The 13,502-nt window shown below is 44.0% G+C and overlaps 1 protein-coding gene across 1 annotated transcript in view; it reads left to right on the top strand.

The window, feature by feature from the left end:
- The window catches only part of syn3 (synapsin III), a gene marked incomplete at its 3' end in the record, with an annotated part of 160,974 nt that extends 148,345 nt beyond the window's left edge, over positions 1-12,629 (top strand). Inside the window, exons 10-13 of the mRNA XM_084330834.1 lie at positions 8,581-8,715; positions 9,337-9,361; positions 10,398-10,554; positions 12,506-12,629. Coding sequence (XP_084186960.1) covers positions 8,581-8,715; positions 9,337-9,361; positions 10,398-10,554; positions 12,506-12,629 — 441 coding nt within the window. The remainder of the gene's footprint in view (positions 1-8,580; positions 8,716-9,336; positions 9,362-10,397; positions 10,555-12,505) is intronic.
- Positions 12,630-13,502: the final 873 nt, after the last annotated feature.

The following is a 13,502-nucleotide window of genomic DNA, read 5'->3' as shown; positions in this document are numbered from 1 at the left end:
CTTTTATTGATCCCCTTGGGGGAAATCCGGGCGTCATAGCAGCATGAGGGAGGGGAGGTACAGGTACAGGTATGGACATGGTAATAGTAGCAGACATAAATATAGGCAATAAAACTATAGTAAAGATAAAGCAATGTAAACAATATAATTAACTCTGCATAGAATATGAGCAAGTAAACAGTGTAATCAGAGGTGCAGATGAGGGTATGTATGCTCCATCAGTTTTATTATACGTTACAATAAATATGGTCAATAACACTTAGAATCGGAATATATACTATGAGTAAGTAAAGTATACAGTATACACAGGTGGGGTATACTGTACATAAGGTACCCTCACCGGCATGATATACAGTACATCATATGTTATACGTTGTAGTCCGTGCAGTTTAGGTGATAAGAGTCAGATATACTTTCTGTAGTGGTCAGACATTTCTAGTAGTTCTCAAAGCCTCATTGCAAAGATATGTTACATAATACGTCCCCTTTAGTGCAGAAGAAAAGTAACGCACTGTTGGCTTCAAATCTTCAGCCTCATCTATAGACCACTATTGCCTTGTCTCCCCTGACCTGTCTGGCGCACAGTGAGTGTCTCCATTGTCTTTAGAACCTGGCCAAACCTGGCTGGACCCCGGCTGAGACAGACGCCCTTCACAACCTGGCCAAAGCAGGCTGGGGACTGTTGTATCATCGTGGTTTAGGCTTGATTGATGGTGTGAATTTTGAAAGGTTGCCTAGCAACCGGAGAGTTTACAAGAAATACAATGGAGACACAAACCCAACCATACCATACCATGCTAGACCATGGCTAGCCCCAGACAGGCTGAACATGGCTAATGGAGACACAGACCCAACCATACCATACCATGCTAGACCATGGCTAGCCCCAGACAGGCTGAACATGGCTAATGGAGACACAGACCCAACCATACCATACCTTGCTAGACCATGGCTAGCCCCAGACAGGCTGAACATGGCTAATGGAGACACAGACCCAACCATACCATGCCATGCTAGACCATGGCTAGCCCCAGACAGGCTGAACATAGCTAATGGAGACACAGACCCAACCATACCATACCTTGCTAGACCATGGCTAGCCCCAGCCAGGCTGAACATAGCTACTGTAATGGAGACGAGGCATAACACTAGAAACGCCAGTATTCTAATACTGTAAAAGGTCAATATACCAACAGACGGACACTCAAAGCGGCAGTTGAAGTATGGCAGCGATGACAATAATAACCACCGCTCGTTTGACACAGAGTGACAACAAAGAGGAATTCTTGTACAGATTAAACTGTTCAGGCATCCAGAGTAAATTAATTGCCTAGTGCCCCTTTAACAACTTATAGGCTTGGTAAGTTTCACTTTCACTTCTAGAGAGGATTTAACTGCACGAGACTGAATACTAGAGAACAGATGACATGTTACACAACAATGGCAGAGGATTATTTGGATTTAAACACAATAGCAGTTCAACTGGAGTCGAGAGGAGCTCAGATGATCGGTACGAAAAAGGGGATCATCCCTATGTTCCCCGGGTCCTATGTTCCCCGGGTCCTATGTTCCCCGCTTGATTCCCCGCTTGATTAGCGGCACGGTGGTGTAGTGGTTAACACTGTCGCCTCACAGCAAGAAGGTCCAGGGTTCGATTCCCGCTTGGGGACCAGGTTTCCATGATGCCAGTTACCCAGGTGGGGTATCTCCCAGGCCTTTCTGTGTGGAGTTTGCATGTTCTCCCCGTGCTCGCAAGGGTTTCCCCCCCGATAAGATAAACCCAATGGAAAAACATGCACAACAACAAGATCGCTAACGCTGTGGCGTCCTTGACGAAGACGGACAGGAGCACTTGGATTGGTCCCCTGGCGCGGCTCACGTTGACGCCTGTCTGCTCCCGGCTGCCCTTGGGGGGGAAGGACGACGGGATGGGTTAATCGCAGATACGAATTGCATGCATGCATCGCATGTGTGCCAATTGATGACCTCGGAGCAGGTCCTAAATTATAAAATTATTATTATAAATTATTATGATTGATTAATAGATTGAACATTTAATAAATTTTTATTATTTTATTACTTATTAATGTCCGCCTTGTTTCGAACTGGTTAAGCTTAGGCCCTCTTTCGAAGTTGGTTAAGGTTAGAGTTTGGAATCAGGGCTGGTGGTCTAAAATTTTCAATCAATCAATCAAGCGGGGAACATAGGACCCGGGGAACAAAGACATGCTCCCCGAAAAAGTATGTTTCTTTTTTTTATTTGATCAGCGTGAGTCCGGCGGGGGAGAATGTTGTTGTTGTTTGTTGGCGACGCGCGTGTGTGTGTGTGTTGGCGATGCGCGGCGTGTGTGTGTGTGTGTTGGCGACGCGCGGCGTGTGTGTATGTGTGTGTGTGTGTGTGTGTGTGTGTGTGTGTGTGTGTTGGCGATGCGCGGCGTGTGTGTGTGTTGGCGACGCGCGGCGTATTCTCCGTATGGCTGAGCGTACCGCACCGTGACGGCCGTACCGTAAATTTGCGGGACGAATACACGTACTGTTACACCCCTACTGGCCAGTGGGCGACTCCAGTGTTAAAGAGTTCTGTGTGACGCAATCCCAACTATTAAATCACCTCTGGTTGAACCGCCACAGAGCTGGCCGCCCAGTTGAAGTGTGTGAAACAATACTCCAAGTGTTTCTGCGCTACAGGCGGTAGCTATCGCCGGCCTATCACACCGCAAGCCCTGGCTGGCGTTTATTTTGGACTGTTTCTTGGGCAGCCGAGAGCTTTCCACGACTCGGGAACTTGGCGCTCCAGACTATCTGCTCCAGAGTCGCAGATGCACGCCGTCCACCAGCCATTTCCTGTTGTTTTGCAATGAGCTCATACTGACTTCAGACCAGATCCTGTGGTCTCGCATGCAGACATGTTCTCCTGATGCACACAAGGCAGAGATCAATGCCTAGCCTTCTCTTGACATTATGAGACCCACTGCGGACACACCGACACACGCACACAAGTATACACACACGCTCAGACCAAGTATATACACACACACATACAGGCACACAAGTATACACACGCTAGACACATATACCACATGCTCAGACCAAGTATATACACACACACATACACAAGTACACACACGCTAGACACATATACCACATGCTCACACCAAGTATATACACACACACACACAAGTATACACACGCTAGACACATATACCACATGCTCACACCAACTATATACACACACACACACACACAAGTATACACACGCTAGACACATATACCACATGCTCACACCAAGTATATACACACACACATACATACACACATACACACACGTATACACACGCTAGACACATAATTATATGAGCCCAGCAGTTTGTGGCACAAGAAAAACAGAGAACATTTGTTTGGCTGCATTTTTAACACCTTAGCAGTCAGGTACTAGGTGTTACTTTAACTATAACTGTTAGCTGTTACAGTGAATATATTCTTAAACATTCAAACTGTGATAATATGGGAAAGAAACTCAAACATTTCATTCATTCTCTCACAATCCAGACAGACATGAGTCTCTTACTGCTGGGCCCGGTCACATATACCATATGCTCACACCAAGTATATACACACACACACACACACACACACTCTCACACACACACACACACACACACACACACACACACACACACACACACACACACACACACACACACACACACACACACACACACACACACACACACACACACACACACACACACACACACACACACACACACACACACACACAGCAGTTGTTTAGAAATACATGAGGTATTGGTGCTGGTAAAAGCATCATAAAGCCTCAGTACCTGGCAAGTGTTCATAGTCATTCTCTAGAAGTATACAGACGCTCCACACATATATCACACATGTGCTTAGAGATACAGTACATGATGTATTGAGGATGACAAAGCCTGTAGCTCTCAGTACCTGGGAAGCGTTAACGGTAGGCATCCTGTATACTGTGGATTTTGCTCCAGGCCAGGCGGCTCTATCTCCTGCTCCAGTCCAACACATGGGCCGGACCAGCTGCCTCAAAGAGAGAGGGGCTGAAATGGGAGGGAGCAGGAATGGGAACCAATGGGAATGGGGGGGTTGTTGAGTCATTTATTGACTCCAGAGAACCCGACAGTTGTCTCACAGATACTCCGAGAGTGTAATTCCCCCGGTCGCTAATGGCCTCTCCCTCGTGTTTCCTGCATCGTGATGTAAACAACCCCCTTGACGTGTCCATATTTAGCATCCTATTCTTTTGTCTGTTGGCCGGATAAGGATAAAAGTGGTCATTCCAGAAGAGAAGGCCCTCCTTTTTGACCACCTCCACCAGGGGCGGAGCTAGGGGGTGGCTACCTGGGCTCAAGCCCCGGATGTATTCTGTAAAGCCCCGAATCTATTTAAAAAAAATAAAAAAAAATAAAAGAAAAAGAAAAGATTTTTTTTTTTTTTTTTTTTTTTACAATTCATCATTGTTACATGAAAATATGTTTGCACCAGATTTAGCAGAAGCTAATTTCCATCTGTGGTCTATCCAGCTGCTAACTGTATTTGAGTGAGTTAAGTCTTGGTGTTATGGTAGACTCAGACCTAAGCTTTAAATCACAATCAACAAGTTGACAAAAACTTAATTCTTCCAGCTTAGAAACATAGCTAAAGTACGGCCATTTATAAATCAAAAGGACGCTGAAAACCAGATCCATGCCTTTATCTCAAGCCAACTCTACTACTGTAATGCACTCCTTACCGGCCTCCCGAAAAAATACGATGATAACTATTTTATTGCAATGCACTATTGCATTATTTTATTCTATTTTACTAACTATTTTAATGCACTGCACTATTTTACTTTGTATCAGTGAATCATAGACGCCTGGCCATAAGAGCATTCGGAGCATCTCTGCTCTCCCACTATTGAACTTGGGGGAGCAAAGGTATGATCTTGCTCCACCACTTTTTGATTATATGAAAAATATGATATATCCCCCCCCCAATATATAAATCTAACGTTATGGTTAACTGAGTTTTATAGTGAAAAGAGCAGCTTTATTGGTCAAGATTGAAGGCTCTATATTGCAGGAAATTGCACGTACAGGTTCATTAAATTAAAAAAAAATCTGTCGTGGAGGGGGTCGTGTCTGACCCCCTCCTACCCACCCCTTGCCTGCCAAATAAAAAAAAAAATAAAAAAAAATAAAAAAAAATAAAAAAAAATATAAAAAAAAATAAAGGGGGGGGGGGCCCATCTGGGCTAAGCCCCGGATCTCCTACAATCCTAAATCCGCCCCTGACCTCCACCACAGGCCCCCTCCAGAGAGACCAAGAGACGCAGTGACGTCGAGCCCTTGCCAGTCTGTCTGCGCGGTTCGAGACAGGGACCCGTGTGACATAGTCATGTAACAATGTTCTGTGACAAGCAACCCTCCTTCATCCTCTCTCTCTCTCTCACTCTCACTCTCTCTCTTTTCTGTCACATACCGCTCCGCAGGGTGGAATTTAATTACCAGCGCCGGGTTCCTCTCGGTGGGAACCTGTTTATGTACCAGACTAGACATTTAGCCGGTGACACCTCCCACTAATGAAAAGTAATGGGCTGTTTACATTCACTTCATATAGAATTCCCTCCAGCTGATGTCAACATATACAGCACACATGATGCAGCGCTGCCCCATGAGGCAACCGTACTTATTATGGGGTCTTGAGCTAACCCTTTCACTATACCACACTACGGAAGGTTAACCTTTCACTACCACACTACAGAAGGTTAACCTTTAGTGAAAAGGGTTAACACTTTGTCGTGTGGCAGTGAAAGGGTTAACATTTTGTATTGCCGCAGTGAAAGGGTTAACCATTTTGGTAGTCTGGCAGACAGTGAAAGGGACACACTGTGGTAGAGATATACACCAGTATCCGACTATCCGTGGACTCTGTGAACTTCCAGAGAGGCCCAATCGCCGTGGAAGTTACCCGGCCGAGGAGGGGAAGGAATATGAATACCCCTTCTCCCAGCCAAGTTACCCCCCCCCCCCGGGAGAATTCTCTGCATCGCCCATCCCATCGTTACTGCACCATAATTTGGAGTGAGCACATCTCAGCGGCCCCTGCTCCCTGGACCTTCTCATGCAGAGTGGCATTACATTGTCCAGACGAGCACAGAAAGAACACTGTGCTACCCAATAAAAGAGCAAAACAACACCTCTGTGTTGTAACGCCGGGGGGAAAGGGGCAGCCCCCAGTCATCTGCTAGATTACTCTATATCCTAATAAATCAGCAGGGTGGACCCGGGGCTCTGGCTGCCGTCGCACCGCGTTTGAAGTGGGGCCTGGCAGTCGCCGGCGGTCCCTCTCCCTCTCTCTGCCGCTCCGGAGCTCCAGTCCCCCTGCGGTAATAATGACTCAACACAGGCCACACCACCACCACCGCTGCGCCACGCCACGCCTGAAAAACAGGCCCCAGCTCGGGGACTGCGGGGGCGGGCGGCAGCAGCGACAGGGCTTTCCCCTGACCCCTCCCCGGGTCCCCAGGCTGAGCCGTAGTCTTTGTGCATGTACCCTGTGTACCAGGAAGCACATGTCTTGTGTTTACAGCCCGTGGTGGCTGCAGTGCGTGCGGCAGCCCCCGATGTTCCGCTCGGGGCACATGCCAACAATGCGGCAGCCGCACTTCTCTCTCTCTCTCCGCTCGTGTTTGTTTTGCTTCTAATTCGGTGCGTGTAAGTCACACAGGCTTCCTGAGAAAGGACTGGCACGGCTTTCAGAAGAGCTGTGTGCTTTGTGCGGTTCCCCCCCGGCGCACACGTGTGGGACGCATGTGAGTCCGAGGGGGCGGGAACGTTTGTGTTGAGGATTAATCAATTCGGGAGTGTGGGTATGAATGCGGTTTGCACTCTAGTTCCACGTTGAACCGGGGAACATAATATTTACATGTGGGAAAGAGCGTGTGGAAGTCAGTTGGTGGCATTGCTCTCTGCATTTAGCGGAACAAAATGGTTTGGAAACACATGCGTCACTCACTACTGAGATGGAACACTTTGTAAGTGGGATCTCGTGTTCACAATAAAAGGAATCTCTAGGGGCCCGTCTGTGATCCGAGTAGTAGTACAAAATAGTAATGGAGTCATATTTTCATCCTCGTTCCAAGAAGCCATTTTGCTCTTATGTCATGCTCAGTTTGGGTTGCTTTCCACCCTGTTTTTGGGAACAGGGTGGAAAGCAACCCAACCTGAGCATGACATAAGGGCAAAATGCACCACCGGATGAATATGGTCAACTGATTGAGTTCTTGGAACGAGCATGAACACACTAGTCAACAGTTACGTAATGAGTTTTAAATAGTATTTGGTGAATTTTGGGGCTGTTTGTATGTTTGTTTACATTGGTATTGTTTGTAAACATCAAAGGTAAAACAGACCTATATTCTGATTTCTGATGGATTAATAAGAAAGTTCTAAAAATGTATAATTGTCCATCTTCAGATGAAACTCTTGCGAATATTCTCCACACACAAATATCATGGATTGGGCCTTTAATAAGATATATTTTTTATTTTATTTTTTGGAATTATTGTTGATTGGCAGAGAAACAGTGATTCCTTCTGACTGAACTCACCTTGACATTGACCAGCCTCGTCCTAGAAATGGTAATACAATATCGCCATCTAGTGGGGAAAGCTTACAAGTCTCAATGCAATAAACTTCCAGGAAAGAGCCCTTTAATTTTGTAATAATAATAATAATAATGATTCTGAAACCTGCAATTCACTATCAAAATAAATAAAAATAAAAAGTTAATTTATAGAGATACTCTTTTCTTGCTATAAACATCCATTATGAGATATATAGGTTGGTCCGATCCAAACCATCACTCTTACTGAAGACATAAATCAAATGTATTTGTAAAACCCACCATGAAATCCAAAATAAATGTAAAATTAATAAATGCAACACTCCCAGACATAAGGTAAGGAAAAACTCACAAAAAAAACTAGCAATAGGAAAAAAGCACCACATGCAATGTTGAGGAGAGAAACCTTAGAAGGGCCCTTCAAGGGGGGATCCCCCTTCTTGGATGTCGGTGATAGTAGTGTTACTATGGATGATCGATGGGTGGAGATTAAAACAGGCAAAATAGTTGGTATGTATGTACATATACGTGTAATAAAACACAAATATGTACATGTGATGCAATAGCAACTGGGGTACATAAGAACATTTTTGAAAGATTTAAATATAATAGAGTTAAGAGAACAACAACAACAAAAGAGAAACAAGCGCTAGTATGAAAATAGGATACAGGCTAAAGAGCATTCGTTTTGGGTTATTACACACAAATAATGAGATATAATCTGCTTTTCCTTATTAGAGATCCAACATGCTTCTATATATGCCACACACGCAGAAATGCAAGTCACTTTGCTTCCCATTGATTTCTGACACACAGCCCTCGGTAGGGGATTTTAGCACTGGGGGGGGGTCCTCCAATATAATTAATTTAATGGTACTGACCCGATAGCAGCAGCAGTCTCAGTCCGGTTGTCCTGTGGTCTGTCTCCAGGTGATGGACAGCTCCCTGCCTCTGATCGGGGAGCATGTGGAGGAGGACAGACAGCTGATCACAGAGCTGGTCCTGAACAAGATGGCCAGCGAGCTGCTGGGCATCACCTCACCACAGCCCTCCACTGTCGTCAAGGTAGCCAAGTCGCTCCTGATCACCTTCAGTTGATCAGAAAAGTCGTTGATTTTTGGATTTTGTGTGAGCTTGCCTTGAATATACACATTTGTGATTAGGGATGTCCGATATTATCGGCCTACCGATATTATCATTAAAATGTAATATCGGAAAATATCGGTATCAGTTTTAAAATATATATATATATATTTTTTTTTTTTACATTTATTTGAGCTTTATTTACCCAGGCAAGCATGTAAGAACAAATTATTATTTTATTTATTGTCAAAGTATGCATAATGTTGTGTTAATTCCACGACAAGAGATATGTAATGTTAATTACTTGAAATTATTACGTTTTTTTGGGGGGGGGGGAACCCTGCATATATCGGTAAGAAAGCCAATATCGAACATCCCTATTTGTGTTTTTTTTTATTTAAATTTAAATTTTTTGTAAGTCCACACAGGTGTGTTCGATTTGTCTGTAAACAAGACCAAAAAATAAACTTCATTCATTCAGTTGTTGACCGGGCGTCACTGGGGTTCTCTGTGCATGGTACAATGTTGAAGCTCACAGCGATAGACACTTGGTAACCTTGTGACTGTGTCCCCCCCCCCCCCTTGGAACGACCCCGTCCTCAGACCACCCAGCCCAGACGAGCTCAAGGTGAGTAACAACTCCTTTTCCTAATCATAGCGGGCGAGGGGGAGGGGGGGGGGGGTACTTAAAGCATTCTCTGATAGCAAGTAAGTAAGTAAGTTTTATTTCTAAAGCACATTTAAAACAACTGTAGTTGCGCCAAAGTGCTGTACATATAAACGGCACTATAATAAAACACGGTAAAACATAGTAAAGAAAGTAATACAATACGACAAGTACGATTCAAAATAAGAAATAACCCCTGTTTTTTGTTTGATTTTGTCCATACCCTAGTTACTTCCTGTATGAAAATTATGTTTTAGTTAATGCAATGTCCCCTCTGTTGTATGTAGTTGATGTGTGTTTTATTTATTTTGTATATATGTTTGTTGTTGTTGTTGTTGTTGTTGTTGTTGTTGTGTTCCATTTATTTATTTTAGTTTAAAAATAATTATAATAAAAACGTTAATTACAAAAAGGAAATAAGAAATTTAAAAATACACAACATAAAACAGGGTAGGTGTGAGATCAGACTATCTAGGCAAAAAAAAAGCAAAAGCTAAAAGGCCTGGTGGGTAAACGGGTAGGTTTTTAACCTGGATTTAAAGGCCGACAGGGAGCCTATGGAGGGACCACCAGAAGAGAGTGACTGGAGCCTAGATGGAGGGACCACCAGAAGAGAGTGACTGGAGCCTAGATGGAGGGACCACCAGAAGAGCGTGACTGGATGACCTAAGTCAAGAGATCAGGACCAGGAGCAACGTGGGGGAGAGGAGGTCCATTAAATAATAGAGAGCCAGGCCATTGAGGGCTCCTGTACTGGACTGGGAGCCAGTGAAGGGAAGCTAAAAGTGATGTGGTCTCTAGTAGCTAGTCAGCATTCTGGCTGCAGAAGGGATATGGCTCCTAGATACAGGCAGTTGCAGTAGTCTAGGTGGGACGTGATGAAAGCATGGATACCGTTCAAGTTTTATTTGTCACGGCATACAAGCATACAGTGAAATGCGGGTGGTTCTCCAGGTCAGGTGATAATAATGACTGTTCTGTGTGCTGCGTCGTGCAGGTGGGCACCGCTCTGCGTCCGGCTCGCCCTCCCAGTCGTCCCACAGCTCCCCTCAGAGGGCACGCTCAGCCTCCACCTCACCCAGCCAGGCCTTCCAGCCTGGACCCATCCCTGCCACCTCCGGCCCGGGCTCCCAGAAACAGCCCCCACAGCTCAAGTGAGTCAATATCCCGCCGTCTTTACTGCTTCAGGGGAAGCAAGTCTGTAGATTTCTTGAGTCGGAAATCTGTATTTTCAGACCTGGAAGGGGGGGGGGGGTCTATCACTGCTAGCTTTTTTCAATACTCTCATAGTAGTTTAAGTCATTTCTTTCTCATGTCATCACCAAGAAAGCCCGCCCTCTTTGGATCCCTTCGTAGTTGTCAATTGGTTTAGATTTAGAACGTCAAGCCACGAGCAAACCTTTTTAAATTCAGTCCAACTTTTCGTCGAGCAGCTTGCACGACACTCAGCTGAATGTTTACATTTGACAATTTAGAAAAAGGTTTAAAACTGGACAATTTCATCTACAAATCAGCTTTCAAGGATACTATCATGGACATTTATACTGACACTTGCACCTGCCTGCCTGCTGTGGCTGTTTTGTTCTTCCTCTGTAGGGCTTAACTAAATACAGTTACTGACAGTGGAATAACTAAAGCACAATGTTATACAAAATGTTAGATGTTCATCCATTTCCATTCCTGGTAACTCTAGTGTGTGTAAAATATCAGTTTGCACTTATTTGGTCAGAATTTATATAGATTGATTTTAGCACACGCTTCAATGATGTAAACAAGACTAAATACTTTTTCTGGTCTGCATCCCCTTAACAATTGTTTGTATTGAGCCGTACTGTATTGTACCCATTCTGCAATCTGTTAATAAAGTTTTCAATCAATTCAATCAATCAATCAATCAATCAATCCAAAATCAGTTTACTGTGGAGCTACAGTAGTACCCCATACTACCGCTAGGTAGAGACAAAGGGTCGGAAGTGTCTAGATTCTGTTGCCTGGAAGGACCATGGCTGTGAGCGTTTATGAATGCTGTATACATAATTTCAGCTATGGTCCTTTCTTTTTTCATCAACATTCCTCCTGTTTAGAGTAATACTTTTACCTCTATACACCCACATTGTTCAGGTTTGAGGTAACCAAACCCCCCCACCCCCACCCCCTCCTAATAGACAGTCTCCTCAAGTTTCAAGTTTCAAGTTTCTTTAATATTTGTCATACAGAAGTACAGAATACTTTTATACAAAATGCTTCTTACTGTTACGCTCCAGTAAGAAGCATTTCAATAAGAATCCTCCCCACCGTATGTATATATTCTCTCCTATGCCATAAATGTCATGATGTCATGTATGTTGTGTATGTCATAAATGTCACTATGAATTGAAAATGGGGGACCCTGATGTAAACAAGACAAACGTCTTTCTCTGGTCTGCATCCCCTTAACAATTGTGTGTATTGAGCCGTACTGTATTGTACCCATTCTGCAATCTGTTAAATAAAGTTTTCATTCATTCATTCATTCATTCATTCATTCATTCATTCATTCATTCATTCATTCATTCATTCATTCATTCATTCATTCATTCATTCATGCAACCAGTTTGTGAAAGGAGAGTTATCTACAGGTTAATCTGCTGCTCTAAGCACCAGCACACGCTTGGGAAGGTATTTCAGGGTTCCTGCGGGGTCTTAAAAAGTATTACATTGAATAATCATAATTTTAAATATGATTCTGATAGGTCTTCAAAATGTATTGGATTAGGAAGTTACTTCAATGTGGCGATAACTTTTAATCATGTTTAAATGTGTTTGGGGAGAAACGTCTGGGCTGCAAAGTAAACAGTACGGTCATAGCCTGTCAGTTCCCCCCCAACAATCTGTATGGAATTACCTCTTTCATAGTAATTTACCTTCATAGTTTTTTTTGCCAGTACAGCCGTGAAATAGGTATTAAATCCTATTCAAAGTGGTCTTAAAAAGGTCTTAAATGTAACTTCTCGAAACCTGCAGGCACCCTATCTTTACTGACAAATTATGCTACTTGGATCAATCACATAAATAGCACATACATACAGTACTGCAAACCTGTAATCTCACCATTGTTTTTCACAGCAAATCCCAGTCTCTGACCAACACCTTCACGGAGACGTTGCGAGGGAACCCCAACGACGACGAGGCCAAGGCCGAGACCATCCGCAGCCTCCGACAGTCCTTCGCCAGCCTCTTCTCCGACTAACGCCCCCCCCCCCCCCCCCCTCCTCCTCCTTCTCCTCCTTCTCCTCCTCCTCCTTCTCCTCCTCATCCATCAGAGTCCTCTTCCAGTCAGCCATCGCTCTCATCCAGAGCCCCAACAAGCCAACCCTGTCCCAGAGCAGGAGCCTCCCAGTTCGTTGGCCTTGAAAAGTTAGCCAGGTTGCGACCTGTTGTCCCTAGAGCAACAGCGACATATTACAGTAGATAGTCTTAGCTTGTACTGCTTGCTATACGGTTGTTCATTTGCATTTGTTTGCCTTATCATCGAGCTCTTAAACCATTCTTATGATTGTTATGTACAGTATTATGTTTCGTTTTTATTTGATTTGATCCCCAACATCAGCTTCGAAGATAATGTTTGCGGATCTCTTAAGGCAATATATTAGGTGGTTATTAGAGGTTATTTGTGAGAAGTGTACTGAGTATGTAATGGTTCACCAGCGATTCTGAACATTTTGCCAGCCACATTTCCCAGAAATACCAGTGTTTGTAGAGAGACTCATTATTGGCTTATGTAGTAACTATTCATAAACATTACCAAATATTTTTGCTAAAAAAAGAACCCCCCCCCCACCTCCCTCCTGTATCGGGTCGAGATAGTGGTCAAACAATTAGATAAGAACCTGTGAGCTTGCAATATCATAAGGTGCAAATACTGTGCAAAGAATAGCACTAGTCTTCCATCACAGGTAACCCCCATCTTGACTTACTCAGCATTTTTTCAAATGATTTGTGCTTTGTAAATAGCACTACGGACTACTTTTCAAACGATGGGCATTTGTAACATTATTACTATTGCTATGTAACGAAAATGCGGAAAATCGCAACGCCTCGAAGTGCTGGACGTTCCACGGTG

This window comes from Notolepis coatsorum, assembly GCF_963971535.1.
Source record: "Notolepis coatsorum genome assembly, chromosome: 15".
Classification (NCBI taxonomy): Eukaryota; Metazoa; Chordata; class Actinopteri; order Aulopiformes; family Paralepididae; genus Notolepis; species Notolepis coatsorum.
Note: the sequence above shows the minus strand (reverse complement) of the source record. Positions and strands in the feature narration are given on the sequence as shown.